This window comes from Danio rerio, chromosome 4 (genome assembly GCF_052040795.2).
Source record: "Danio rerio strain M-AB ecotype USA chromosome 4, GRCz13ab, whole genome shotgun sequence".
In the NCBI taxonomy this organism is placed as follows: domain Eukaryota; kingdom Metazoa; phylum Chordata; class Actinopteri; order Cypriniformes; family Danionidae; genus Danio; species Danio rerio.
The window spans coordinates 53,506,269-53,523,231 of NC_141024.2; the positions used below are offsets into that span (position 1 = coordinate 53,506,269).

At 45.0% G+C, this 16,963-nt stretch overlaps 1 protein-coding gene and 1 long non-coding RNA gene across 4 annotated transcripts in view; one reads left to right on the forward strand and one right to left on the reverse strand.

Moving 5' to 3' along the window:
- LOC137490924 (uncharacterized) overlaps positions 1-7,253 on the forward strand; it is a 671,652-nt gene extending 664,399 nt beyond the window's left edge. For all 3 annotated transcript variants that reach the window (XM_087248660.1, XM_087248658.1, XM_087248659.1), the window contains exon 3: positions 4,404-7,253. In XM_087248660.1, the coding sequence (XP_087104786.1) occupies positions 4,404-5,965 (1,562 nt within the window). In that variant the 3' untranslated portion in view covers positions 5,966-7,253. The remainder of the gene's footprint in view (positions 1-4,403) is intronic.
- Positions 3,920-8,312, reverse strand: LOC148682157 (uncharacterized). Its single transcript, XR_015943015.1, has 3 exons — positions 5,087-8,312; positions 4,835-5,003; positions 3,920-4,667 (listed from the first exon to the last, which is right to left on the reverse strand). It is a non-coding gene; the product is annotated as an uncharacterized LOC148682157 (long non-coding RNA).
- Between the last annotated feature and the right edge of the window lie 8,651 nt (positions 8,313-16,963).

The following is a 16,963-nucleotide window of genomic DNA, read 5'->3' on the forward strand; positions in this document are numbered from 1 at the left end:
ATGATTTTGCATACTCTTCTGCTTGACGCCAGTAAAAATCGATTGGGTTTGAATACGGAAAAACGTCTCATAAAACGCTGACGATAAACGCAAACAAAAAGCGTCCCGGTGTGTACGAGCCTTTAGAGTGATGCTCAGGAGATTGTTTTAAGGACCCACATCACATCTGCCTGCAGAGTTGGTGTTGAGCCATGGTAAGATAGGATGTAGGGTGTTGGGCAAGCTACTTGAAAAATGTAGTGAGCTAAGCTATTAGCTACTAGGATATTTTTGCAATTTTCATTTTTAAATCGAAGCAAATTAAATCCAAGTCAATTATATCTTAGTGATCAATAAAACTGTCAATGAAACATAGTTCAGTTTAGTTATTTACTGTAAATAATATGCTGTAATAAACAGGAACAAATAATAGTATATAACAGCTAAAATAAATAAAAAATCCAATAAAATCAGGTGTTACACAATGAAAATACTACAGTCATTTATAGGGGTTTAACTGTTCACAAACAAATCACAGTTCGGTTCCATACGACACAGTGGTGTCACGGTTCGGCATGTTTTTAATACAGCAAAAAAAAACAACAACAGGATTTCTTTGATTTAAATTTTTTTATGTATTAAAACGTATGATCTTGTTTTTTATTCTTTTACTTCACTGAAAAAAAGTGTTCATCTTAATTTGTTAGTTTAAATTCAGCCCACATAAATTGTTTACAACCACTTCATGTAAAAAAAAAAAAAAAAAAGAGTAAATACAAGGAATCATCTTTGAATAATTTTTTTCAGTGTTTAAACAGTGATACGGCTATACTTCTGGGATTTTTGCTTAGCAGCAAATTAAACAAATCCTTTATACTCAAAACTAGAAAGCTACTTTAAAAAAATAAATTTAATATTGTAGTAGTTAAACAAATAAAAAGAAAGATTTTCAGAAACATGAGTGTCCACCTTTTCTTCAGACAGCACAGATCTGCTTGATTTGACTGTCACCTGCCATTTTAGTGGATCTGAAAGCAGGAATTATCTGACTGAAATGGGCTTATAAAGGAATAATGTAGCTGGGTTCTATTACATTTAACATTTTTTAAAAACTCGACATTTCCACTACCGATTAAGGTCTCATATCCACAGCTATAAATGTACCGATCGCCTCTGATTTGTTTTGCCCTGTTCGAATCTGTAGGAATTGCCTGTGAATGCTGCGGGGATAGTTGCATGTAGTGCGTGTGTTTCCAGTTTTCGTGATGTCAGTGTAAATGAGTTGACATGCTCAAATATCACCGCTAAAATAGCTTACATAGTAGATGTCATTGTTTTTTCCACCACTCTCTTGCCATCACCCTCATAACTTGCAGGGAAACCAAAGTGCTCCCAAAAGCCAGACCTGCTGTTGGTTATAGACCTTTTTCTTAGAATGCAAAATTACCCATTATGCTTTGCGTGTATGCACAAGGAGAATGCTAAGAACTTACGGTCAGCAGCTGATGCGTAATGCGTAAACAGTCACATTTGGACAGCATTGAAACGATAGTTTTAATCTGTTTTAACTGCTTCTATCATCTTTGAACTAATCCTGTTGTCGATTAGCGCCACCTCCTGGACTGATCATTTTAAAAATGTGATCTAATGGGATGGAAAAAAGCTGCTGAGTCTCGTCATCGCTAGTCAACATTGTCTCTTTCCTTCAAATATATAACCAACCCAAACACATGTAATTCACCAAAATGTTTGACACACACACATAACCTACTGTATTGTCCCACTGACACTGATTTACCTACTGTGAAAAAGTGAAAATAAAGTTACATTTTGAAATGATAGAAAAACATACACAGTGGTATATACAACACACTAAATGAAACAAACGGCTCACGATTAGAATGAACAGCAAATCAGCCAGCAGAGTATCAATAACAGACTTTTATTGGTCATTTTTGTGAATTGCACAACTCGCATAACATTACCTGTTAAGTTACATGCCAGTAATCTGGTTTGCTCTATAATGCCGTAAAGTATTGCGTGTGTGTGTTTGTGTGTTGAAGACCTGCTGAGCTGACAGGCCAGGGAAACAAACACACACACACACACACACACACACTGTATTTCTGACGGCAGACACGTGAACTAGGAGAACATTTTTCTCTCATGCTTGAACCACATCTGACACATTTCAACGGCTTTAACTCATACTTTTCAAAGTTGTGTATCACAAAAAACACTCCGTAATCCACGCAAAACGCTATTGAAACCCATTTTCGGAGCGCAAATTACCAGTTGTAAAAGCTGTAAATGAAAGTTCTAAACTACCTGAAGACGCTGGTTGCTATGGCACCCTCCATGTAGCTGCCAAGAAAAAGGTCTAGTGCAGCACATGGTCTGACTGTCATGTCATTTGAGATGTCTGAATCATTCGGTTTGTAATACTTACCGAACTGAAAGTCTCGTACCAAACGGTTCAATACGAATACACGTATCATTGCACCCTTAGTTATTTATAGTAAAGGGAAATACTTTGCAATAAGCATTATATTGTATATATATTTAAAACTCTTCATTAATGAATTACACTACAAAATATAGTATTATTAATAACTATCATGAACTAAAATTGCCATAGTATACTTTAGCCTTTACTACAGAAAAGTCTCAAAAAGTTTGGTGTCGACCATTGTAAAACAGGAAGAAGAAATTCACATTCTCGCCAAAATATGGATTTACTTTTATCGCCAAGACACCGGCCTCCAAGCTACGTGAGTGTCAGTGCCGTCACTTATTGATCCACAATCGGTGTATATATAGCTTGTGTGGACACTACTTGACTAAAATAATAGCTTCGCTACACAAAACCTATTTGATTTAGAAAGTGGTGACGCTACTGAAAAATATATTTACGTTAGTAGCATCACTACTTGTAGCGATGCTACTGCCCAACACTGCGTGGTGGCAATGCTTCTAATGTAGAAATTTCCTCATTACTGATAGCTAAAGGTGTTTTAGTAACCGAAGTGGTCTCCAGTGCACAGAACTCCACAATAGGTGGTTGCGCTGATGAGCAGTACTACATACGGTGTGTTTGGCACCCCTTATATGGAAGTCCAGGGCTGTAACATCCATTGTTGCTAGCTTGTAAGATTTTCGACATCAACAGCAGTAGGTGTCGCGGTTATTTCCTGGCACAGGATTGACCCAATACGTATTCGGATTCCTTGGCCACAGCAGATTAAACAAACAGACAAACTAGGCTAGCAACTATCTTGTTCTGTACCTCACCTCAAGTAACCATAGTAACGGGTGTGCATGCTTTCGTGCTTTCTGCTATTACGTGGAGCGTGAGGTGCACTCAACGTTACACTGCATGATTTTTTAGTTAGCTTACATTAGTTACAGTTAATTTTGTTATGATATGAACTTAATTCTAAGAAAGGTAATGTAAATAATTGAAATAAGACCTTTGTAACAAAACCCAAGACTTTGTATAATAATTCAAGGCTATTAAGGCCTTAATTTGAGATTATCAAATTTAAGACTTTTATAGATGCTTTTAAGACCCAATGGGTACTTTGATTAGGTTTTGCATATAAATACTTGTGCTTGATACATTTGTTTCAGTTTGGTATTTGCCTATTACATGAGACTAGAATATTTGGTGTGTGTGTGTTTGTATGTGTATATATGCATGTATACAATATATACAACATAATAGAATTTACTATATAGTATGGTTAAAAACGTAATATTATTTAATATAATATACAATTACAACTTGTTACTACTGTCATCTGGGTTAAATTCTAGTACATCATTTTTTAACGGTACCTTTAGAACCTTATAACATCACTAAAAGCAGCATCGAAGCAGTCTCCTTTCAGTCACTCCACCTCTTCATGGAGATTTTCAGCCTGATCTGGTGTATTAATCAACTATTATGGGTTCTGGAACTGAACAAAAATTATTTTCCAGATGCTGGACATCCACTGGCAGAGGATCCTCATCAATTTAAGAGTAAATCTCTCTTCTTTGCCATCCTCTGATGCGTTTAGGTTTCACCGCTATTAGATTTCGGCATAGAGCGCGCTATGTAGACGTAAAGAGCCTGACTGATATTCTACCAGAACCACGTCAGCAGAGTTCATGCATAGAGTCTATATAATATAACTTCTATGTTAAGCGGCTTTGACACATATTACATAGTAAAAGCATTAGATAAATAGAGCTGAACTGAATCTGCTTGAATGGGTACATGTTAATGGACCAAACAAAATATGATCTGATTTATTTTACATTTAATGTGCATCAAAATTACAGTGAGTGTAACCAATGTTTCCAGTGTCTTTTCACTTTTCAGCTTTTGATGAGAAATTTAAAGACTTAATGAAAACTAATGTTTTATTTATTTATTTCAGACCGAATTGAAGAGAATGAGGGGAGAAAAGAGGAGGAACATCATGTCAAAATTGAGAAAAAAACTCATTTACAGACTGATGGTATTTTGAAAAGGAGAGACAAGAATCGTTTCACCTGCACTCAGTGTGGAAAGAGTTTTGGAAGAAAAGGCTATCTTAAGATTCACATGATGATCCACACTGGAGAGAAACCATTCACATGCACTCAATGTGGGAAGAGTTTCAACCGATCATCATCCCTTAATAAACACATAAAAATCCACACTGGAGAGAAACCATTCACATGTACTCAGTGTGGGAAGAGTTTCAACCAATCATCATCCCTTAACAATCACATAAAAATCCACACTGGAGAGAAACCATTCACATGTACTCAGTGTGGGAAGAGTTTCAACCAATCATCATCCCTTAACAATCACATGAAAATCCACACTGGAGAGAAACCATTCACATGTACTCAGTGTGGGAAGAGTTTCAACCAATCATCATACCTTAATCTACACATGAGGATTCACACTGGAGAGAAACCATTCACATGCACTCAGTGTGGAAGGAGTTTCAACCGATCATCATCCATTAATAAACACATGAAAATCCACACTGGAGAGAAACCATTCACATGCACTCAGTGTTTGAAGAGTTTCAACCGATCATCACATCTTAATAATCACATGAAAATCCACACTGGAGAGAAACCATTCACATGTACTCAGTGTGGAAAGAGTTTCAGCCAATCAACATACCTTAATAAACACATGAGGATCCACACTGGAGAGAAACCATTCACATGCACCCAGTGTGAGAAGAGTTTCAACCAATCATCGTCCCTTAATAAACACATGAAAATCCACACTGGAGAGAAACCATTCACATGCACCCAGTGTGGGAGGAGTTTCAACCAATCATCACACCTTAACAGTCACATGAATATCCACACTGGAGAGAAACCATTCACATGCACCCAGTGTGGGAAGAGTTTCAACCAATCATCATCCCTTAATAAACACATAAAAATCCACACTGGAGAGAAACCATTCACATGTACTCAGTGTGGGAAGAGTTTCAACCAATCATCATCCCTTAACAATCACATGAAAATCCACACTGGAGAGAAACCATTCACATGTACTCAGTGTGGGAAGAGTTTCAACCAATCATCATACCTTAATCTACACATGAGGATTCACACTGGAGAGAAACCATTCACATGCACTCAGTGTGGAAGGAGTTTCAACCGATCATCATCCCTTAATAAACACATGAAAATCCACACTGGAGAGAAACTATTCACATGTACTCAGTGTGGAAAGAGTTTCAGCCAATCAACATACCTTAATAAACACATGAGGATCCACACTGGAGAGAAACCATTCACATGCACCCAGTGTGGGAAGAGTTTCAACCAATCATCATCCCTTAATAAACACATAAAAATCCACACTGGAGAGAAACCATTCACATGGACTCTGTGTGGGAAGAGTTTCAGCCAATCATCATCCCTTAATCTACACATCATGAGCCACACTGGAGAGAAACTATTCATGTCTAATCATCTTGTTTAATCCCGCTCCTTTTCGCAGCGCTGTACAACAGAATTTCTCATGCTCAAACACTAGAGTGACCGCAGCTTCGATGTGGGATGAGTTTCAGCAACTCATCAGAACTTAATAAACACATGAAGACCCACACTGGTGTGAACGAGTATATGTGCTTTAAATGTGAGAAGACTTTTATTACAGCTCAAATTGAAACTGCAGGAGACGATTCACACTGGAGAGACCGCACAAGTGTTCACACTGACAAGAGGTTTAATCAGTTAACAAATCTGAAAACACAAAAGAGAATTCACACTGGAGAGAAACCATACAGATCTGATCAATGTCTACAGAGTTTCACTCATTCGGCACAGCTTAAGAAACACATGGACAAAAAGTTGCACACATGACATGAATGCAGCAAAACATTTTCTCATGTGCACAGGATTTTTCATGTCTGAATAATGTTTCAAAAGGCTGAGTGATAGTATACTGTGTTCCAACACTCCTACACTGCAGTAGGTGGGGTTGTAAATGTGCTGTGATCCTCGTGTTTACCGTAAACACAATGATGGCAGCTGAGTGAAGAACAGTTTCATAAACATCTGACAAACAGCACCTCTGCTGCTTAAAATCTCTTTGCAAGTGATTGTACAGGTGCGGATAAATCTGTACTCCACTCTCCAGTGTATTCATGTAGCTAGTGTTGTTTTAGATGATGTTCACTGTCTGGCTCCCTGAATAAGAAACAAGTCACTGGAAAGATACCGCACACCAAAGAAGGTATTTCCAGTATACCAGGGCCTCAAGTTTAGAAAGCCCATTTAATTGTCCTGTGTTGCAGCTTTTATTAGTAAAGTTTCTTTACTATTATGTTTAAGATTTTTTCTAGTTTACTACATTTACTTGTTTGAGTAGAATACGAACTTGATGAATATTTTATGATTTAGGCAGAGCGACAGGTATTAAGTTTTACAATATTACTACACTGTAATGATCCCAGGACTTCCGATTGGAGTATGTGGTAAATCCTGATTGAATGCCTGCATTACTCATCAATGGGTATATGAAAGTTGTTGTGTTAGCTACCCCAGGACGCTGATGCTACTTGGGAGTCCTCATGTCAAGACCTGCCATTTCATTGACTCTTTAACCTTATAGTTTTGTTTTGCATTACTTATATCATGCAGTTAAAGTTTTGTTGTGATTATATCCTAAGTTCTTTATCTTTATTATTATCTATAGGCATTTGTTGGTTCCTTTGATTGATTGTTCTATGAGTTACTTTTATAATAAATCATTTGCATTCAAGCTATTTTGTTGGCTCATCTCTCTTTTATGTTGCAACTCAAACAAGCGGGTCATAACACTTTGTAAAATGTGTCTGGTTGTATCCGAGATCTTGTCCTTTCAGTTATGACCATAGGTAAGAGTAGGAACCTAGACTGAGCGGTAAATTGAGAACATTGCCTTTCATCTCAGCTCCTTAACCACAACCGACAATGACATCAACTGCATTACTGCTGCTGCTGCACTGATCCATCTTTGAATCTCACATTCCATTCCTCATGGGAAAAAAAAAACGCAGATACCTGAACTCTATTTGGGGTAAGGACTCTCCTCCAAACTGGAGATGGCCACCTTTTTCCAGTCAAGCACCGTGGTTTCTGAGCTGCTGTTTTTTTTCCTGCCATGTCACACTTAGCAGCAAACCGTCCCACTGCATGCTGAAGGTCCATGTCCAGAGTACCCGTGGGGTCTTAAAAGCATTGAAAAACTCTTAAATTTCATAATTTCAAATGAAGGCCTTAATAGTCTTGAATTTTGTAAATAAAGTCTTGAATTTCATTACAAAGGTCTTAAATTTATTCATTTATTTTTGCCTTTCCTAGGATTAAGTTCATACCGTAACAAAATGAACTGTTACTAATGTAGGCTAATTAAAAATTCATGCAGCGTAACGTTAAGTGCACCTCACGCTCCACGTCATAGCAGAAAGCGCGAAAGTGTGCGCACCCGTCATATGGTTACTTGAAGTGAGGTACAGAACAAGATAGTGGCTAGCCCAGTTTGTCGGTTAAAATGGGAAAGTGTCGCTGTGGCCAAGGAATTCGAATTGCGTTTGGGTTAAGCCTGTGCCAGGAAATGACCGCGACGCCTATTGCTGTTGATGCCGGAAATCTTTTAAGCTAACGTTAGCGACAATGGGTGTTACGGCCCTGGACTCCCATATGGGGGGTTGCCAAACACACCGCGTGTAGTACTGCTTGTCAGCGCCAAACGCCTATTGTGCAGTTCTGTGCAGCAAAAACCTCTTTGATTACTGAAACAGCTTTAACAATCAGTAATGAAGAAATTTCTACATTAGAAGAACGTTCGAGGTTACTAAAGTAACCCTTCGTTCCCCGAGGAGGGGAACGGAAGCACTATAAGTGGATTTGATTTGTAAAATCCACGCATTGGGGAGGTTCGGTTCAGAAGCTACTCGTCTGAAAGAGTATTGAACGGGCCAATTAAGAATGAATTGGCAGCGCAAGCCTGCGCAGGTGAGCGGCATAAGCAATCAACTGAGTATATAAGCTCACCTGGCGCCAGCAGACGCTATCCTTTTTAAGCTGAAGAGACTTTCAACAGCTAAGGGACAGTCATTATGGCGACGGAGTATAGTGCTTCCGTTCCCCTCCTCGGGGAACGAAGGGTTACTTTAGTAACCTCGAACGTTCCCCTTCGGGGGGAACTTCAGCACTATAAGTGGATTTGATTTGTAAAATCCACGCATTGGGAGCCCATTGAAAGCGCCATAATGACTGCACCTTACCAACACCCCCGATGAGGAGATAGTCAAGCAAGCGTGACGCACCCGCATCATGGGGGGCGCGGTCCTCCAACGTGTCCCTGGCCCTAATTTATCCTACTTCAACAGAAGTTTTACGGATTTAGATATAATTTTTGGGAAGTCGTGAGCATCTAGATAATTCTAGGAAAATACGACAGTACGTTGGGAAGCGTGCAATCCCGATAGGGAGGACGCTGCGGAGGCCATCCGTTACCCAAGGGGGGATAGATGGCAGAATTTACATATGGACTAGCCCTAAAAAGGGGGAGTACGCATAGCAAAAGAGTGGTTAGCGGGGAGGGAAGACACGGGTCCGCCCAGGGGGGGGACTTAACCGTGGCGGAATAAGCATATGGGATCGCCTAGTGGGGACCACGCATAGCAGGCACCTTTACCCAAAACGCGGGCTGACCAGCGGGCAGACCTACAACGTAGTGGGCCAGCAAGTGACTCCTCCGCTGAGTCAGTGCTGGGGGCCATGGAGGAATCTGCAGGGCTCACCTGACGGGGAACTTTACTGACAGATAAAAAGGCGCACGTATCTCCGTGTTAGGGAAAATGGCGCAGCAAGCGTGTTTCAACACCCTACCGAATTGTTTCCTCAATCACCAAGGGTTACCTAATACCCTTGAGGAAACCGGCTCCACTCGCAGATTGTAAAACCTTGCAAATGTGTTGGGTGTCACCCAGCCCGCAGCTCTACAGAAGTCTGTTAGAGGGGCGCCGCGTGCGCGCGCTCGAGAGGATGCGAAACTCCGAGTGGAGTGCGCACGCGCTCTCGGGGGACGCGGCTTATCTCGGCTCTGATAGTGAAAGAAAGGCATCCACAATCTAGTGGGAACTTATTTCGGTACGGCACTTCCCTGCTGCCGACCGTTATAACAGACGAAGAGCTGCTTAGATGATCTACTCTGAGTGCGGTCCGGATAATACGCAAAACGCGAACTGGACAATAAAGAAGGGCTGGGTCTGCCTCCTCCGAGGGCAGCGCTTGCAGGCTCACTACCTCGTATTAAAACGGAGTGGTAGGAACCTTGGGCACATATCGCGGGCGGGGTCTCAGGACGTGAGAGAAGCCAGCCCAATTACAGGCACGAGTCACTGACCGAAAAATGCCTCCGGGTCCCCGACCCTCTAATCGATATCAACGCGACCAGCAGAGCTGTCTTCAGGGACAGAAAGATACTGAGTCGAGGATCGAAGGGATCTGACGCGGCTTGTGTAGCGAGGGCGAGATCCTAAGAGGGCATGAGAGGGGGCGGGATGGATTAATTCGCTTAACGCCCCTGAGGAACCGGATGATGAGGTTATGCGTTCCCACGGTGCTGCCAGCCACCGCGTTATGAGAGCGGAGATGGCAGCCACGTAACCTTGAGTGTGGAGGGCGACAGCCTGCTCTCCAGCTTCTCTCGGCGTAAAGGAAGCACAACGCTGATCTGGCAAATTACGGGGGTCTTCTCAGCGAGAGACACACCATTCAGTGAATAGACTCCACGTCAGGGCATAGGCGCGCTCGGGGAGGGGGCTCTAGCCCGAGTGACGGTATTAGCCACCGCAATCGGAGGTTACCTAAGTCTTCCTCGCGTCTAAAATCTCTTCAAAGATCGGCGAGGGTGCCAGGTGGTGCCCTGTCCCTGAGAGAGTAGGTGCTCTCTCGAAGGGACTGCCAGGGGAGGGCTATCGCGAGGGAGAGCTCTGACATCCAGGTCCGGTTGAGCCAGAGGGGCGCAACCAGCAACCTGTTCCTCGTCCTCTTCCTGACCTTGCACAGTAACTGCGCGAGCAGGCTCACTGGGGGAAACGCGTATTTGCGCGTGCCCCGAGGCCAGCTGTAAGCCAGTGCATCCGTGCCGAGAGCACTCGGTCAGGGAAAGAACAACTAGCAATGAGCGATCTCGGGGGAAGCAACAGATCGATCTGGGCTTCCCCGAATCGCGCCCATATCAGCTGAACAGACTCGGGGTGGAGTCTCCATTCTCCAGGACGCAAGGCTGCCGTGAGAGCGCATCGGCTGCACGGTTGAGCTTGCCTGAATATGAATGGCGTGCAGCGATTTCAGCCACGGATGACTCCAGAGGAGCAGACGGCGGGCGAGCTGAGACATGCGGCGAGAGCGCATACCCCATATACGGCTGATATACGCCACCGCCGCCGTACTGTCCGTCCTGACCAGCACGTGTTGCCGCTCCAGCACCGGAAAAAAAACGGTGGAGAGCGAGGAACACTGCCAACAGCTCCAGGCGATATGCCAATGCAACTGGGTACCTTTCCACAGGTCCGCAGCCGCATGCCCGCAACGCACAGCCCCCCAGCCCGTGTTGGAAGTGTCTGCTGAAACGACAACAAGACTGGACGCCTGTTCTAGAGACACCCAGGCCTGTAGGAACGAGGGGTCGCTCCAAGGGCTGAGGGCGCGGCGACACAGCGCAGTAACAGAGACTCGGTGTGCGCGCGCGTGCCATGCGCGTCTGGGGACTCGATCGTGAAGCCAGTGCTGAAGTGGTCTCATATAGAATAATCCGAGCGGCATGAAGCGGCTGCGGATGCCATATGCCCCAGGAGCCTCTGAAATAGTTTCAGTGGGACCACTATTTTACTGTCGAGCTCTCTCAGACAGTACAGCATCAGCTGGGCGCGCTCTCCGGAGAGGCGCGCTGCCATGGTGACCGAGTCCAGCTCCAGCCCGAGAGAAGAGATCCTCTGCACGGGGGCGAGTTTGCTCTTTTCTCGGTTGACCTGAAACCCCCACAGGTGGAAGTGCCAGAGCACTTTGTCTCTGTGCATAATCAACTGCTCCGAGAGAGGGCAAAAATCAGCCAGTCGTAAGAAATTGAGTATGCAGATGCCCGCGAGCCGAAGGGGCGCTGAGGCACCCTCCGCGGGCTTGGTGAGGACCCGCGGAGACAGAGAGAGCCCGAAGGGGAGGGCTTTGTATTGCCAAGCTCGACCTTCAAACGCAAACCGCAGAAACTGTCGGTGGCGAGGAAGAGTGGAGACATGGAAATACGCGTCCATCAGGTCTAATGCTGCAGACCAACCCAGAGGACGAACGCACCGGAGGATGCGCTTCTGCGTGAGCATTCTGAACGGCAGCTTGTGCAGGCAGCGGTTCAAAACGCGCAGATCTAGGATTGGCCGTGACCCACCGCTCTTTTTGGGCACGATGAAGCGTGGGCTGTAAAACCCACTCTCCATCTCGGCTGGAGGGAGCGGCTCGATTGCATCCTTCGCCAGGAGGACAGCAATCTCCTCTCGCAAGACAGGGGCGGACAGGGGGCTGACCCTGGTGAATACACACCCGTGACTTGGGGGGCCGTTTCGCGAACTGAATCGCATAGCCGAGTCTGATTGTGCGTATGAGCCACCGCGAAGAGCTGGCCCGCGCTAACCAGGCAGGCAGAGCTCTCGCTAATGGACTCATCGCTACAATCGCTGACGTACCAGCAGTGGGGCAGCGCGGAGTGGGTGTGCTGATCCGGGAAGCTCGCGGGTCCCACGGAAAAGCTGGAGGTGAGATATTTGCTCTCACTCCAAACCCGAGCTCCGGAGGGGAGGCTCGAGGGGTGGGAGAAAGGAGACCGTCCTCCCAGCGCTCGTGAGCCACTGGCGAAACGCACCGAATCTGCAAGCTAGAAAGCATAGCGTCCCAGACTGGCAGATTTCGGGCTGTCACATCTGGGGAAGTGAAAAGTGCCCTTTCATAATGTTTTCATGGCAGTAAAAAGTGCCGTTGGAAATGGGGCCCCGCCCTCCAGCGGGGAAAGAGCAAGTTCCCTCTTCTCCAGATGGCCTGTCCCAGGGGCGCTTCGCGGTCCGTTGCCGGACTTAGCGGCGTTCTGGGCAGGGGGGCTGCCTGCTTCCGAGGTGCCCGACGCGCTCGCTTCGCCTGAGGCGTGTGCGGGGGCGGAGCAGCTCTCGTAGGCGGGCGCCTTCGGCGAGGAGCAGGTATGAATGGCACGGCGGGCGGAGCGGGCTACGGACCGCCGATAAGACATCACCCACCAACTGCTCTCTCACCGCCTTGAATTCCTGGGTGAATTCACAGACAGTGTCGCCGAACCTGGCTGGGGATATGGGGAAGTCAAGAAAGCGGACTTTGTCGACTTTGCGCATATCAGCCAGGGGTGGCGCTCCTGGACCACTAATGTGGACATCGTCCTCCCCAACGCACACGCAGCGGACTCAGTAGTCCGAAGAGCTAAGTCGGCGGCGGTGCGAAGCTCGTAAGCCTGGGTTGGACCCACCCTCGTGCAGCTCGGCCAGCGCCTGCGCTTGGTAGCGCTGGTAGGTGGCTATCGCATGCAAGGCGGAAGCAGCCTGGCCCGCAGCTATGTAAGCTCTAGCTCCGAGGGAGGTAGATAACTTACAGGCTTTGGATGGGAGACGAGGCGGACCCCGCCAAGAAGAGGCGCCGCGCGGATTTACCGCCATCGCGCACTCAACCTGAGGAATCGCCACATACCCCCTGGCTGTTTCACCGTCAAGAGTGGTTAGGGTGGAGGAACACGCAGCACGAGCAGAAAAAAGTGCTTTACAAGACCGCGTGAGCCTACTGTGCACCTCCGGGAAGAAGGGAACGCCCCTCTAGTCGGTCCGGCCGCGGAGCTGGGGGATAAACCATCTCCAACCCACGGCCGAAGCAGCCCGGGAAAGCACGGCTAACATGTCCGTTTCAGGATCCGTAGTGACAGCGCTCACCAGCCCGAAGGGGGCGAGCGGGTCTGGATCATCATCGGACAATGAAAGCCCACCCTCCGATGCCGCGGTGGACATCTGGTCTCCGGTGTCATCGGGCGTAAGGGCTACCATCTGTTAGACGGATCGCTTCCCCCGCCCGAAGCTTGGATGGAGCGCTTAGAGGAGCGGGAGGTCCGCGGGCCCGTGGGCGACGGATTATCTCTCGCTGAAACCCTCAGATCTGCCCGAGTGCCCGCTGCAGAGCAGGGGACAACTGGGGTGGTTCACCCTTTTGCAAAGGCTAACCGCGATCTTGCGCAACAGTCATGGCATCGCAATGACGACATGAACTGCCCGCGAGCAGCGCATTAACATGCTGGACCCCCAGACATGAAACGCTGTGCCCGCGCCCATCATCCGAGGACAGGAAACCACCGCATCCAGAAACGCACAGTCGGAGCGCCGTCCTGATAAGGACGTGCTGCACGACTGTGTTGCTCTTTCTGTGAAGTTTGCAACTTTATACGCACCGCTCTGGAGGACCGGACCCAAAGAACGCCAGGCAAGGGAGAAACCCAGCTCGACCGTCTGCCACTGCGTGTACACACTCTGGACCGGGAGAATGCTCTCGTTCGTCACAGCAGGAGGAACCCTCATCGACTCGATCAGAAAGTCTCTGAAGCGAAAAGGATAGCGTCTGCTGGCGCCAGGTGAGCTTATATACTCAGTTGATTGCTTATGCCGCTCACCTGCGCAGGCTTGCGCTGCCAATTCATTCTTAATTGGCCCGTTCAATACTCTTTCAGACGAGTAGCTTCTGAACCGAACCTCCCCAATGCGTGGATTTTACAAATCAAATCCACTTATAGTGCTGAAGTTCCCCCCGAAGGGGAATGACAGTTTCTTCTTCCTGTTTTACGGTGGTCGATAACAAAGTTTTTGATGCGTTACTGCCACCTCTCGCTCTGGTTGGTGATGTCACCAAACAATCACTGGGCTGACACGAGAAACTTGCTTGATTGAAAGATGACAGAGAGATTAGATTAGGGTGTAATTCATTAATGAAGAGTTGTAAATATATATACAATATATATTTGGCTCAACACCAGCTCTGCAGGCAGATGTGATGTGGGTCTTTAAAACAATCCCTGAGCACCACTTTCACATTGAATAAGAACATTACAGAGGTTTTTAAAACCATGTTTTCTGACTCTGAGGTTGCAGTTACACTTTTGAGTCTAAGCAACAAAACTGCATATATTACTTAATTCAGATCCTTTTTTAACTAAAGAACTGACTGATAAGGTCAATAAGGCCAACGGGTGTCATGAGATGGAGAATCACAAAACACAAAAATCCATGTGCAGCAATTTATTTAGACAAAGACAAAAGGAGTTTCCCAATCTTGCACAGAATCTTCAAGAAATGAGTCCAGACAAAAGAACTGACAGAAAATACAAAAATAAGCAAATACAAAACTGGGTATAAGTGCTAACAAAAACAAACAAGAATCTAAGAATAAGCCAATACAAAACTAGATCACCAAACAAACATACCGGACATGAGGGACAAACAAAATCCTAAGGCAACTAAAACACAAGACAAAAGGGTTTATAAATACAGGGCTAAATTAACAAACAAGAAACAGCTGTAACAGAATACAATCAGAAGTGCAAAGAATTATAGGAAATGAAGTTAAACTACAAAACAAGCTAGTGACCTCAAGTGTCCAAAAAAGGGCACTGCAACATGTGACAACGGGTTTTCAGTCATGTTTGACCTTCCGTTGGACCTTCATATTCACTACTGGGTGCTGACCACACTGTTGCGTATGTATTAAATATAACAGAAAATTGAAATAAAATGCTTTACTTAATTCAAGTAGCCCAATTGTACATAATTATTTACTAAGGTTCAAACTGTAACATATGCATTTGGATGTATCTTTGAAGCCACGTGAGTTGACGTCACATGTTTGCCGCAGATGAAGATGAATACACAGAAACAAAAACGAAACTAAATAACTACTTCTCCCCTAAAAAGAATACACAATTTCTTGTTTATCAGTTCAGAAAAGCTGTTCAGCAACATGGGGAAAAACTTGACACTTATCAAACCAGACTCAGGATGCTTGCAAAAGACTGTGAGTTTGCCGATGTTGACTGTGAAATAAAAGCACAGTTGATACAAAGCTGCACATTGTCTAGGCTGCGTAGAAAAGCGCTCAGAGAACCAGATTTGACTTTGGAGGCTTTATTAGACCATGGGAGAACGCTGGAAATATCTGAACAACAAGCAGCTGGAATTGAACAAAACTCAGTGGCCGCTGCCAGTGCTGTACATCACAATTATAAGCAACAAAGTAAATTCAAAGCAACCAACAAACAGATTTCTAACATACAATGCAGAAACTGCGGAGGACAGTATCCACATCAAGGTGTTTGTCCTGCTAGAGGAAAAGAATGCAGAGCATGTGGAAAACTAAATCACTATGCAAGTGTGTCGATCTAACACTACGAAACACCCTCAACAACGAAAATATGATGATTGTCTACAGTACAAACGTAACAGCAATCCACAAACAAGCAAGCAAGTTGCTGCAACATGTGTCAGTAATACACAAGATGACTCATCAAGTAGTGAAGATGAATACGTGTTTGTTTTAAACAGCAACACATGCCAACAACAGCCACAGACTGAAATAAAAATAAACGGCACCAGGGTTAGAGCTTTGATCGATTCTGGAGCTGCAGTAAATATTATTAGCAAAGCAGAATTTGACACGCTTGCACCAAAACCACAAATCAGACCTGCAACAATCAAGATTTTCGCATATGGTTCTGATACTGCTCTACCCATTATTGGAGTGTTCCAGTGCGTCAAAGCATCACATAGTGCTACAGAAGCTAAGTTTTATGTACTTCAGAATGATGGACACACTCTTCTAAGCTATGGAACAGCACAAGAGCTTGGATTAATAAACATCACCAGCTCAGTTAACCATACAAGCACCATTCGTACAGTAGCTGAAGAACTAATTGAAAATCATCCAGAACTGTTCAAAGGAATAGGGAAACTCAAATACTTTCAAGTTAAGTTGCACATTAATCCAGATGTTCAACCTACATGTCAGTCACACAGACGTGTGCCATTCCACATTCGACAGAAAGTGGAAGCTGAACTACAACAACTGACAAACAATGACATCATAGAAATAGTAACAGGTCCAACGCCTATTGTGACTCCACCCAAACCAAAAGATCCCGATAAAGTCAGAATTTGTGTTGACATGCGCCAAGCTAATATAGCCATCATATATAGCGTCACATAACGCCCACCATTGATGATGTCATACAAGAGCTAAACGGTGCAAAAGTGTTCTCAAAACTTGATCTTAGAGCTGGTTACCATCAGCTACAACTTCATCCAGACAGCCGATACATCACTACATTCACTACTCATCTAGGACTAAGGAGATACAAAAGGCTTAATTTTGGCATATCATCTGCTGC